We start from the raw sequence: 14,194 nt of genomic DNA on the forward strand, positions 1-14,194 counted from the left end.
TATATATAATGCACAATTTAATTTATATAATATATAAAATATGATAGGACACAGAGTAGGTACTGTTAGTTACACCGAAGTTTACTACAATGTTATAATATAAAATAATCATACGAATCACCAATCACCCAAACTAATTTATACATACAATAAAATGTAACGTTTATTATAGTATTTTCAAGAATTCTTTGTCATAATCCGACTTCATAAGGATTTTTAGAAAAATAGTATAACCGGGTCTGCCGAGATATCATGGCCAGTACTTCGTGGCGTTTTATCGGACAAATGGTACCTTGAAAACTATAGCAATAACCAGTTCATTTGGAGTTAGTTTTGCTATTTACATATTAATTGATAGACACAGACTTGCTAGCTATATAGTAGAAGTCTGTAATTTATCATAAATGAAAAAATGCATGAGTAGGAGTAAGTAAATCAAGAAAGTAAAATTTTTTACATATTATTTTATAAAATTAGCATACTTAGTAAGATTATACATTAAATGAGATCGTTTACAGTTATAGTACTTACTCTCCATACAGGCGCCGGAGAAGGGATCACATGGTACACCTGGTCGGCAATGAGCACAATTTGTGGATACTTTATCTTCTGTGAAATATTACAAAATTTAGATGTTAGTGTTGATTTACACAGGGTCAGTAGACAAGTCAGTCGCGGCGCCGAATTTCGGCGCCGTTAACTGTTTACATAGACTTCAAGCCTCTGTACTGACTTCAAATCTGTTTACACAGGGTTTTTTTTCGGGTCAGCACTGATTTGCCTCGAATTTGTAGTCAGTTACTGACCCTGTGTAAATCAGCACTAACCTTCACGTCTATGAACTAAGTGAAATGTATACAAAACACCGGACATTCAGCCTGCTTTGTTCTATAACATAAAACTTTCGTCTAAAAGATTTTTTATTTTAAAAATAATTACTTACCACGAATACAGATGCAGCCATCACATTTCGTATTTGGATATCTCGCGCAGTCAGATGAGGTTTGACACTGGCACACTGTAAAAACATTATTTGATCAAGAGTCACGTAGATTGCAAAAAAAAATATTGTGTTAAAAACTTAGAGCATTAAACCAACTGGAGACGACACGCGCAATTCTTTCATAGTCAAAAAGTCTGTCATTTCCCACGGCTGGATAATATTTATATCGATATTATTCTTTTACCGTCCCATCCCTAATTTTTATGCAGTGATACCAGAATAACGAATTAAAAATGCCTTTTTACGTACATGTTACGAACGTAAGTAATTGCATTATAATTAATAAAATACAAACTTAAACTTAGTATATTATATAAAATTAACTGCGTTAAAAACAACCGACTTCAAAAACGGAAAAGTAAAAAATAAAAAAGATTTGATATTATTAATTACTACATATTATTTAGATGTGCTATTTATTAAATAGGTTTGATGTCGGTGCACGGGCTTAATACTAAGTGCTTAGTGTTTGGCACCGACTTCAAACCTATTTAATAAATAGCACATCTAAATAATATGTAGTAATTAATAATATCAAATCTTTTTTATTTTTTACTTTTCCGTTTTTGAAGTCGGTTGTTTTTAACGCAGTTAATTTTATTTAATACTTTTTAGTGTAATTTTCAACACGAATCAAACGAGCCCAAACTCGATAAAGTTGAGTCAATATATTACTGAGTTCCTATAGCCACCTTCCGATTCCATCATCAAATCAGCTCTATGTCATGATAATGTTTCATCGCTATCCAATTTACACACTTATACAAAATTTCAGCTCAATCGGTTACCGGGAAGTGAATCAAAGTTACTTGCTACATTCCAATTAAGTCATCGAGTACAGACAAAAATGCTCATAAAATAAAAACTACTGGGCCTAGCCGAATAAAATTTTTATGGGACCAATTCGACACCATCCTGCATCGAACAAAAAAAGAATCACGTAAATCGGTTCAGAAACCTCGGAGTAATCGGTGTACATACATAAAAAAAAAAAAAAAAAAAAAAAATATACCGGCCGAATTGATAACCTCCTCCTTTTTTTTGAAGTCGGTTAAAAATATTAAAGAAAAACATGTGTTGGAGATAAACAATAAATGAATTTGCAAACGGTATTTATCATTAATTCATAAAGTTTATACAAATTATACTTCACGTTATTTATGGTTTCTTTGGCTAAATTTTATTACTCTATAATAACAAATATGAACGGTGATAAAAGTTATAATTAAATATTAAAACAGTCTACGTACATTAAAATTTACCCAAAAGTGGATGTAGTACCATTATGTGGCAACACTTTTACATTGACAATATATTTCAGTATTTTGCAAATTTGCTGCAATATTTCACAATATTTTGATGTAAAAGTACTTACAGATGAAAAGTAACATTATCCTTAATTACATTCCACGTTTCTGACCACTTCTTACACGTAAATTCACTTCAATTTGGCATATTTCGCTCCGGTTTTTTCACGTTCACTGACATTAGCAAAATGGCGTTGGGCGCGCGTCAACTAGTTTTATATAACAGGTATGTAACGCGTACTCAAACCTTTGGCGAGCGGGGAACGCCTGCCAATGGCCACTCCGGTTGGTTTAATGCTCTAAGGTTAAAAATGTATGGTTACAATTTTGACACTTTAGCTTAAGCTTTAATTTATTAAGTTAAAATCTGAAAACTCCGCTTTACATAAAATTTAGTATGGGATCAGATTGTGCTGTGTGTGAGAAATGTCATGAAAGTTTTATTTTATTGAAGTGAAACTTATTTAGGTTCGTTGAGAGTAAAATTTCAAGGTCGCGTCATGGCAATACCGTCACGTCATGGAGTAAGGCGATTTTGGTATCTTTGAATCTTGCCGAAGTAGTTTCACTTCTAATACGTGTGCTTGGCACACTCGCTCTTTATTATATATTTACCTTTGGAACAAACAGGTTGATGATCAACAACCGCGCAGTGATGTCCGGCCGCGCACGGGCCGCCCCGGGCGCACGGGTCCGAGCACCGGCCCTCGATACAAGCTTGCCCGGACGCGCATTGCTCATGCGCACTGCATCCTAAAGCTGTGACGAAATACACAATAAGCATCTACTCTTACGAAACATAATTGTTTCAATACTAACTTGAAATAATAATACTTTAACGTAGACACAACGAGATATTATCATCAAAATAAGTATCTATTACGGAAACTGTATTGCAATGAATTCGTTTTGCGCATTAATTTCGTAAATATGACGTTGCTTAGAATGATCAATAAAACAGAATAATGACACTTTTTTGTTCGACTTTATTTCACGGCGAGCAATCTCTATGAACACTAGACAGTAATTTTAACGCAAAAACAACTGCACTCTTTATAAAAAAAAATCATTCTCAGTCTTAAGATGTATATCAAACTCTAGAAGGCGCTATCTACAATACTTTCTATAAGATAATACATAGATAATTATAATAGTTTTACAGTTAGAAGCATTATGTTAAAACATTGCAAGCTCTGTCTCGTGGCAGATGGGCTGCATTGTTTATACTTGCAAAAGCATTAGAAATATTACTTATATTATTGCATTAAAAGTCCTCTAAGCATACCAACACCAAGGGTTAATACAACAATCTCTTTACATTCATAAATTATAACATGCTGAAAACTACCTTATCATAAGGAGTTTATTTTGCTGAAAGACATACAAATAAGCTAGAAAAGAAGAAAAAAGGTAAGAACTGCGTGAAGGGTAGATACGATCAATATTTCCTGGAATATGAAGAAAAAAATTATTAAGACTCATTCAAAGACTAAAATAGATAATAATATGACTAAATACTTTCATATCCTAGTGTTTTCAGAACAATTTACCTTTAATGCAGCCGTGTTTTTCATCATGTATGAATCCATACGGGCAAAACTTGCAAACTGGGTGATGATCTTCCACTGAACAAGGAGCATCACCGCATGCATCTTTGCATGGATCTTTACATTGAAAATCTCGGCAGGCTAAATTTTGTGGACATCCATTGTCTCTTAAACAAATAGATACTGTCGCGTGACAATCTTTGAGGCACACGCACATGACGCGATGCTCCACTACTTCACATTGTTTTCCTTTGGGACACATAGGTTCTCGTGCTGCTAAACATGGATTCATGCATTTCGTTTCTCTACAGACCGCATTCGATGGGCACTGTTCATCCCTAGTACACTCTGCGTGTTCGGGAGCACAAGTCAATTCGCCTCTTTCGTTCAATGCGAAACCATTTCGACAAACGCACACCGGTTGATGATTGCGAACTTCACACTTTTGATTCGGTCGGCAGCTATGATAGTCCAGGCACGGATTTCTACATATATTTGTATCGAGATCGCATGCTAATTTAGGTGGACATGGTTTAGTTTCGGAGCACGTGAAAGTGTTATTGAAATCAGTGGACGGTTTGCAAGTGGGGTCCAGCCGACAGGCCTGTCTGGGGTCGCCCACGTAGCACTGCGGGCACGAGCAGTGCGCGCGGTGCAGCACGGAGGCACACAACGCGTCCTCGCCGCACACGCCGCGCACCGTGCACGGGTCCACGCAGTGCAGGCTCAAGCACGCCTTGTCCACGGGGCAGTCCTTGTCGCTCGTGCATTCGATACCTAGGAAGATGTGAAAGAAGAAAGCAGAGTCGAAAGAGCGGTCCCTTCAGCCGCGAAGAGGAAACTTTCTCACGAGACAGTGCATGCTTTTTGAAACTGATAGTTTATGACCAGAAATATATAACGGTAGGTATATTATTATTATAATAAAGCGATATGTACATGAAGCCGAACAAAATGTTACTGACTGTAATCAAGCACGAATGGTGAGAATGCTTCCACTAATATCATCATTAAAATGTGACCTAGTGTTTTTTAAATTATATATTTATACACGGAACCAGCTTTTTACATATATTACAAAAGTAGAATAATTCGGTATACTTTTGCAAAAAACATAATATCTTACAATTTTTGAAAGAATATGAAAAAACAGAGAGTTGAACCCATCGAGGCAGTGAAAATAAAAAAAATGTCATTTTATAAAATTCCCAATAACTAGTAAAATGAAACCATAATTAGTTTTGTTTATTTTTAATGTTGATGAAATTAATGACTGCACTCAATAGCTGATATTTGTCTCATGCCAAATTATGCTTAAAAACTATCTTCTTTGCCTCTTAGCGCATAGTGAAAACTCTCTCTTATTAGTTATTTCATTGTTTCTTGCATCTTTTCATAGCTATTTAGATTTAACTATGCCTTGATATGATAACTTCGTTCATATTTCTCACGACGATATGGGATATTAAATTTATATGGAAAATTATAACATTTACTCCTCAAATAGGTCGTGCATTTTTACAAGTGAATGATTATTAGTTTTTATAAATTACTCACTAGTATGACATTCAATATCAGCTTGACCTTCCGTGCCGGGAACACAACGACAAACAAACTCAGCACCTTCTCTTAGGCATTCGCCATTAGTACCACACCCAGTTGTTCGACAATCAACAACGCTACGTTCTTGGGTACCTAAAAATATTGAAAACATTTTTTTAATACAAAAGTCGACGCTTGTAACTGTTTTGTTACTTTTTAATGATACATACATTCAATATTTGGATCTCCGTTTGGATAGTTCCGAGGGCAATAACATTGGGTTTCCCTATTTTGGCCAATTCTACATTGTGCATTTGTACCACACACTTTGTTAGCGCACGGCGCCATAGTTCCACAGAAACATTGGTGCTGAGGATTGCCTGCACATCCAGGAGGGCAAGTACACTCATAATTACCATCATCCATATCTCTACAACGAGCGTTTACTCCACATGGATTTCTTGAACAGGATCCTGATGTAGGTTTCGAACATTCCTGTTTCGGATTACCAATGAAATTCGGAGGGCAAGAACATTGTGGGCTTCTGTTTACAGATCTGCATATTGCATTTATTCCACATGCGTTTAAACAAACATTTCTACATTTACCCTCTGTATTGCACTCCTCGTCTAAAGCACAGTCATCATTATTAGAACATTCGTAGGATTTACATTCTTTAATAGGATCACCAGAATATCCACTTGGACAACTGCACACAGGGCGGTGTCGAGTTGATATGCACACAGCATTTTTTCCGCAAGAATTTTCCCGACAAACAGGAACACATTGTTTTGAGGAGCATATCATATCTTCGCCACAATCTCTGTTACTGTTACACCCTGGCAAACAAACTTCTTGAGAACAGATTTGCCTTTGCGGGCATTTATTTCGAGCCGAGCACATGACTCTACAACCTCCGTTGTAACATTTTTCACCACAATCGCAATCAGAATTGTTGTCACATAAAGCTATACAATAGCCACTATCATCGCATGGGCAGAATCCATCGCATTGCAATTGCTTTCTCTTACATTCTACCAAAGGATTACCAGTGTAATTACTGGAACAACTACATGTAGCTCTGTGGTTAATTACTTTGCAATCTGCACAAATACCACAACTATTGTTTTCTTTACACGGGTCTGGAAATAAAATGTATTTTTAATTATATTGCAGACTTCAATATAATATAAATTTTAATCATTGTTTTCATTGTATTATTGTAATCATCTATTAAATACTACCATACCTTTACATTGTCCATTAATACAAGAATGATCATCACTGCAAGCGTTATCATGGCGACATCCCTGTTTACAAATTCTATTTTCACAAATATGACCCTCATTACATACATCATCACTATTGCATACAACTCTACAAATGCCGCGTATACATTTTTCATTAGACATGCAAACGCCATCACTAAAAATAACAAACGAAACAAATTAGTTAACACATAAAAAATAATATCAATTTATAATTTTTTAATTAATAAGTTAAAAATAATGTAATACCTTCTACAGGAGGGATAACATGTGTCTCCATAGCAATTGAAGCCTTCAGAGCAAGTTTTATCCTTATTACAAGGTACAGATATTCTACGACAAGCTACTTTCGGGTCACCCGCTAAAGAATTGGGACAACTGCAGACTGGTTCATGGTCTTTCGTTAAACATAGTGCATTGGCTCCACACGAAGCCGGTTGTGTGCATGGATTAACACATTGTCCAGATATACACGCTTTATCAGTCGAACAATGCGAGTTGGATTTGCAACCAGTAACACAGAATCGGCCGTCACATATTTCACCATCGGAACAGTGCTCATCAGAGTTACAAGCGAACCGGCATACGCCTAGATCACAACGTTCTCCCTGTAGACAGTCGGCCCCATCAGGAGTACAGGCAGGTCTACACCGATCGTCCTCACATCTCCATCCAGACGCACAGTCGGTATGCATTGTGCAAGTAGGTGATGGCGCCCTTACGCAGCCGACGTTTGGAGTCGGATTCGGAATCAGGCCGTCGAAGCAAGAACAAGATGCTTTTCGATCTACTACAGTACACAGGGCGTTCGGTCCACAAGGATTAACGGTTTCCGCACACGGGTTTCGGCAATAATTATTTCTACAGAATTCATCAGGTCCGCAATCGTCATCGTGCCGACAACCATAGTGGCAACTATTTCCTAAACATATGTGCCCAAGGAAACAATCGTTATCCACACGGCAAGTTACTAAAATAAATAAGAAATTAAATTAATAAAAGCATTATGTAAGCGATTTAATAATGGAAAAACCTCATAGCTTATTACTGGATGTTTCAAGGGATATTATTATAAAAAATGACAATAGAGATGAAGTAAAATAATATGACATTATTTAGTTCTTACACAAACAAGCTCCTTTAGAACATCGTTCGTTTTGAGCACAGTCCTCGTCATTGTTACAGTTTGGTAGGCACATGGAGTCCTGACATACATGATTATCTTCACATTCTCCAGAGCCACCACACAGCCTTGGAACTAAAGAAGTACAAAAAATACCATATTTAAGTTTTTAATACTTAATCATATTGTATTGATAAATTTTTAACAATAGAAAAAAATCGATCATGAGGCGAAATTCGAGTATTTCTACTTGCCACGGGCATTTTTTCTATTCTTTAAAAATTTCTCATTTAAAAGCATTTGAAAGCTATAAAACGAAATATCAAATATATTTCCTAAAATTCTTATACTTACTTCTGACACATTCAACGTCTTGATTTCCTGTAAATCTGTATGGGCAACTACATTGAACGATGTGATTTTCAGTACGACAAATTGCATTTAAGCCACAAGTCTTTTCCATTTTACATAAATCTAAACATTGTCCATTCACACACTTTTCTGCAGATCCACACTCTTCATCTTGGATACATAGACCTTGAAATAAATCAAAAGATATTAAATATAGTAGACTTTCGTATAAATAAAAAAATATCGTAATCATAATTGAAATTACCTTTGCAAATTTGATTGTGGCAGTATTGGTTTTCGGAACAATCTTCTTTTTTAGTACAAGTGATTTCTTGGGGTCGGCAACCTTTTTCACTAGCTGGATTACCGATAAAACCTGGCTTACATTTACACTGTCCCGTGTGTCTAGCAGCTACACAATCCGTATTCAGCCCACATTTCACGTTATCACAGGCATCTACAAAAAGATAATTAATACAATATTCATAAATGAAAATGCAAAGGAGCACTGTATATGCATATATGACGAAATTGTTTTTACCTGTGCATTTCCTTATACCATCGGTTATTGTGCAGCGTGCAACTGTTGGACAATCTCTATTAAAACGACATTCCGATCCTTTTTGACATCCTTTTTTATAAGGATCTCCTACTGTGCCTTCAGGACAAGAGCAAAGAGCACCGCTTCTTGAATTTTTACACTCTGCTCCATCGCTACAAGGATTTGATTCACAGTAGTTGATTTTTTTACAGCTTTTTGATGGGTCGCCCGTATAACCGGGTTGACAGTAACAAACAGCTTGGTGATTTTCAGATGAGCATATTGTATCTTGTCCACAGTGGTTTCGCGCTAAGCATGCAATTTTACACATATTCTTATCACAAAATTTGTCGTTAGAGCAGTCATTATCTGTATTACATTCTATCTTTTTACATCCTTGAACCGCATCACCGAAAAATCCTTCTCTACAAGAGCAAGTTGTTTTGTGAGAAGCAGCAGTACAAATAGCATTTCTTCCGCATGGTTGATTTTTACAAAGTTTAATACATTGAGGTTTTCCATTTTTATCTTCAGTACACTGTTCATCATCAGCACAATCTTCGTTACTTGAACATTCTATTTCTTTGATACATATTCTATTTGAACAATAATAAGATTCGGGACACGTATTATTTGAAGTGCACATTAGTCTGCAAGTATCTTTAATACAGATTTGGTCATTTAAGCAGTCTCGTGAATTTTTGCAGACACCTAAAATATAAAAAAATAATAATTAATACATTCAATAGAAAAATGTATCATTCATATATTAACACCGTTATCTCAATAATTACTCACCAAGACATAAATTGTCGATACATTTAGTTCCAGAAGAACATCTACTATCATCACTACAGTATTGAACTGGTACACATCCTAATACAGGATCACCCGTAAATCCAGAAGCACAGTAACAATGACCAATATGATTTCTAGATAAACAATTAGCGTTTCTTCCACACGCGCGTGGGATGTTGCATGAATTTCTGCATTTATTATTAACACAAGCTTCTTCAGATGGACAATCAGAATCCTTTATACATTCAAATTTAACGCATCCTTTGTATGGATCACCGTGACTTCCCGATTGACATTCGCAAACTGGTTCGTGCTTGGACACATAGCAATCTGTATTTGCAGCACAAGGTGATTTATCACAGGGATTAACACATTGATTTTCTATACATTTTGTTATTTCAGAACAGTCATCATCAGAAAAACAGTCTCCTGGCCGTTTGCAATGATTGGTACTTATATCGTGTATTGTTCCATTCACACAATTGCAAATAAATGATCCAGGTGTATTTTCACAAACTGAATTTAATGGGCATGGGTGTAATAGGCATTCGTTGATATCATCACATCTATTACTTATAAGTTCGAATCCAGGTGAACACATGCATGATGCACGATGGTTTATGATTTTACAATTTCCACCTTGACAGACAGTTTCATCGCATTGGTCTGTAAAATAAAAAATAATAAGATGTTAAAATACGTAAATTGGTATGATTAAATATAATAAATACATATATACCATTGTAACTAATAGCTATATAAGCAATTTCTGCAATTCTTAATACATACGTCAAAAATAAAATTTTGTAATAAGATAACTTTAATAAACATTTATATATCAATTTCTTTAATTATAGATCTTTATGTAAGAAAAATGGAAGTGACTAAAATTGAAAATATTTGATACAATCTCATGATAACTAAGTACGATAGTATTAGTAAGATGTTACATGAGTTTCACTGAAAAAATATTAAAATAAACTTACCAGAACATTTATTAGTATCCTGACGACAGAACTTATCGTTTGGACATTCAGAATCCTCAATACATTCGACTTTGAAACATCCGACTTTTTTGTCAAACGGATTTCCTATGTGACCTTTCTCGCATGAACAAGTAACTTTGTGTTTTTTAACAACACAAAGAGCATTCGTCCCACACGGATCATCTTTTTCACAAGGATTTGTACATTTTCCACGTAAGCACACAAGTGAATCCTCACACTGATTATCACGTCTACATTGATTTGGCATCAAACAACCAGTTTTGTATGGATCTCCTATGGCCCCACTGGGACAAACACATTTAAAAGATCCAATAGCATCTATACATTGTGCTGTTGGGTGACATGGATTTTTCATACATTCATTAATATTTATGCATTCATCCTGTGTCATTTCAAAGCCAGGTAAACATTGACATTTTGTTTCTCTACACATTTGATTATTCAAGCAGTCAGAATTACTTTTACAGCCAACAATACATAATCCAGAGCTACAGTGTTCACCGTGTAAACAATTGCTACTGGAATGACAAATTTTGTGACATTTGTTATCATTACAAGTTTCTCCTATTGCACAGTCAGAATTGACTTGGCATGGCACTTGACATAAATGAGCAATGCACATGTGATCTGGTGGACAATCCAAAGTTTTTGAACATGAACTTGGTTTTCGAACACACCCTTGTTGAGCCGTGGGTGTTCCCTCGAATCCAAGGGGGCACTCACATATAGTTTCATGCTGATTTCTAGAACAAATAGCATTAGGACCACAAATTTTTGTACCAATGCAAGGATTTGTACATTTGTTATTTACACAAGCTTCTTCGGTTGGACAATCTTCGTTATTTCGGCAGCCTATTAAGCATTGACTTCCAATGCATGCCTCTCCAATACTGCATTGGGTATGTTTGGAACATTGTTTTGTGCATAAATTTTTAATACAAATGTCTCCATGGTCACATTGAGTAGAATTTTTACAAGCTGCAAAACATTGTTGGTTATAACAAATATCTCCTGCACAGTCATTGTCACTGACACATTTCACTAACTTCTTCTTACATGCATTTATTCCTTTTATTAATTCATAGCCTTCGGAACATAGACATACAGCCTTTCTATTAACAATTCTACACAAAGAATTAGTGCCACAAGCATTTTGACATGGATTAGTACATTGGCCACTGACACAAACAGTATCCGCTGGACAGTCATTGTCCCCATTCAGACATTCACTCCGTGTTCTACATCCTTCTTCCTTCGGGTCTCCTACTAAACCTTCAGGGCATTTACAAATAAACGATCTGCCTGAGGGCTCACATAAAGCAGTTGGGTGACAAGGATTAGGTTTGCATATATCAACTCTTTTACAATTAACTTCTGCAATCGGATCCGGCTGGAATCCAACAGGACACCGACATGTAAATTTATGATTTTCAGGAACACATACTGCGTTATCACCACAGGAATCGTCTCGACAAACGTCAATGCATGTATGAGTCATTCGATTGCATAATTGATGTGGCATGCAATCTATATTGTATACACATGGAACTAATTTACATCCAGTGGCTAAGTCATTAGGATCCCCAGTATAAGGCCCAACGGGACACTGACACTGTGCCACATGGTTATTAGTAACGCACAAAGCATTGGGTCCGCAAACTACTTGGTTACAAGCTGGCACACATTTTTTTAAATTGCCAATATTTCTACAAACTTCGCTTTCCCTACATTGAGCATCATTTGAACATTGATTTTCATCTATAGGTGCACATCCATCTCGATCATTGGGATTTCCAACAAAACCTTTTAAGCATTCGCATTGACTTTTATGATCCTTTGTTATACATTTTGAGTTCTGGGGGCATGTAAATGTTTTACAATTATCCAAACATTTTTGAACGCCTAGTATATCTTTTTGACAAGATTTATCACTGTCACAATCTAAGTTACTCTTACAGTCTGATGTTGTTGGCTGTTCACAAATTGAACTTAAAGGATTCCATAAATAGCCGTCCTTGCAATCGCATCGAGCACTATTATCTACAACTTTGCATATTTCATTAGGACTACAAATGATAGTCGAACACAAATCAAGACATCTTTTAGTTGATCCATCCACTGATACACAAATCTGTGGCTCTGCACAATCACTATCTACATTACATTCCACCTCATTGGGTTCAGGTTGTTGCAGCTGGCAACCAATTTTAACGTCATTAGGCTTTCCAATAAAACCCTCTGCACATATACAATGGGCGTGATGATTAGAACTGACGCAAATGGAATTAGGACCACACTGCAATTTACTGCAAGCATCTAAACATCTCCTTGTATCTTTGCCTATTTGGAAACATATTTCAGTATCTCTGCAATCCCCATCAGTTAAACAATTTTTATCAATGCTGCAACCTTTTAGTAGATCATTAGGCTCTCCGACATGGCCTGGAAGACATTCACATTTTCCTTCTGCGCATATTGTTTTAGGTCCACACATCATAGAACGACAAGCGTCAATACATTTCGATTTTTCACAAAAATATCCTTCTGGACACGTATTATTATGGGAACAAGTACAGACAGTACCATCAATGCATTTCGAAATAGATACTTGTGTGCACAACTCGTATGGATTGCCGATAAATCGACTTTTGCAAATACAACTAAAACTTCCGGGTGTATTAATACAAATTGCGTTTTCACCACAAGGCCTCGAGTTACATTCGTCTATATCAATACATTGTAAATTTGGATTGCCAATATATCCAGGCGGGCAAAGACATTCCACATGTGATCGAGTCTGTTGACAAACTGCATTCACTCCACATGAGGCTTTGGCACAAGTAATCTGTCTTCGTGGAAGACAATTCTTATACGGATTACCAGTGTAACCTTTATCACATTTGCAAACGTTTGTTTGACCATAAACACAATGTGCATTATTGGCACATCCAGGTTCACAAGTAGGCGGTGCAACAGCTGAAAAATAGGTTAAAATATAGAAAAAGAAAAACACCAAATAGAAAATGGAATGAAAAAAATTAAACTTTCATTTTAATAAAATTGAATTAATATTATACTTACGAGGCATACACAGTAGGTCAGGATTTCCAACAAAGAATGCGTTACAAACACATCTCCCAGTTTCTTCGTTGCAGCTTGCGCCTATGCCACAGACCACATCTTCGCAACGCTGACGACATCTACCCGCAACACAGGACATGGGTTCTTCACAAGGCATGCCAGCTCCGCATAAGTCTCTTCTACAAACCCCTCCGGGAAATGGGTTCCCCACCATGCCCTCCGGACACACACACGTTGGGCCAGTTTTAGAGATTATACAATGTGCCCCAGATGCACACGAGTAGTTATCACAACCTAAAAATTTGAAATTAAAAATTAGAAATGACATTTGAGGCACGTTTTAGAATAAATAATTAAAATAAATAATATAATATTTACCAGAAATACATTTTCCACCTTCCGGTTTGGTATATCCCGGATTGCAGCGACACCAAGCTGCATGATTTTCTACTTCACAAAAAGCATTTGGCCCACATGATACACTTAGGCAAGGTGAGACACAAGTACGATTAAGGCAAGCTTGATTATTTGGACACTGATTATTTTTGCTGCACAGTAACTTTTGCGAAGGTTCGTCCTGAGCGAAACCTAAAAAATAATTATTTTAAATTAGCAAATAATAGTAG

General features: G+C 36.1%; 1 protein-coding gene across 1 annotated transcript in view; it reads right to left on the reverse strand.

The window, feature by feature from the left end:
- LOC123690972 overlaps positions 1 to 14,194 on the reverse strand; it is a 101,207-nt gene that overhangs the window by 68,014 nt on the left and 18,999 nt on the right. The window contains exons 12-27 of the mRNA XM_045635133.1: positions 13,947 to 14,156; positions 13,569 to 13,862; positions 10,467 to 13,463; positions 9,481 to 10,146; positions 8,683 to 9,393; positions 8,407 to 8,598; positions 8,145 to 8,327; positions 7,794 to 7,925; positions 6,917 to 7,637; positions 6,649 to 6,824; positions 5,630 to 6,541; positions 5,415 to 5,552; positions 3,861 to 4,634; positions 2,926 to 3,069; positions 944 to 1,018; positions 532 to 609 (exon numbers count right to left, since the gene is read on the reverse strand). Coding sequence (XP_045491089.1) covers positions 532 to 609; positions 944 to 1,018; positions 2,926 to 3,069; positions 3,861 to 4,634; positions 5,415 to 5,552; positions 5,630 to 6,541; positions 6,649 to 6,824; positions 6,917 to 7,637; positions 7,794 to 7,925; positions 8,145 to 8,327; positions 8,407 to 8,598; positions 8,683 to 9,393; positions 9,481 to 10,146; positions 10,467 to 13,463; positions 13,569 to 13,862; positions 13,947 to 14,156 — 8,403 coding nt within the window. The remainder of the gene's footprint in view (positions 1 to 531; positions 610 to 943; positions 1,019 to 2,925; positions 3,070 to 3,860; positions 4,635 to 5,414; positions 5,553 to 5,629; positions 6,542 to 6,648; positions 6,825 to 6,916; positions 7,638 to 7,793; positions 7,926 to 8,144; positions 8,328 to 8,406; positions 8,599 to 8,682; positions 9,394 to 9,480; positions 10,147 to 10,466; positions 13,464 to 13,568; positions 13,863 to 13,946; positions 14,157 to 14,194) is intronic.

This window comes from Colias croceus, chromosome 4 (genome assembly GCF_905220415.1).
Source record: "Colias croceus chromosome 4, ilColCroc2.1".
In the NCBI taxonomy this organism is placed as follows: domain Eukaryota; kingdom Metazoa; phylum Arthropoda; class Insecta; order Lepidoptera; family Pieridae; genus Colias; species Colias croceus.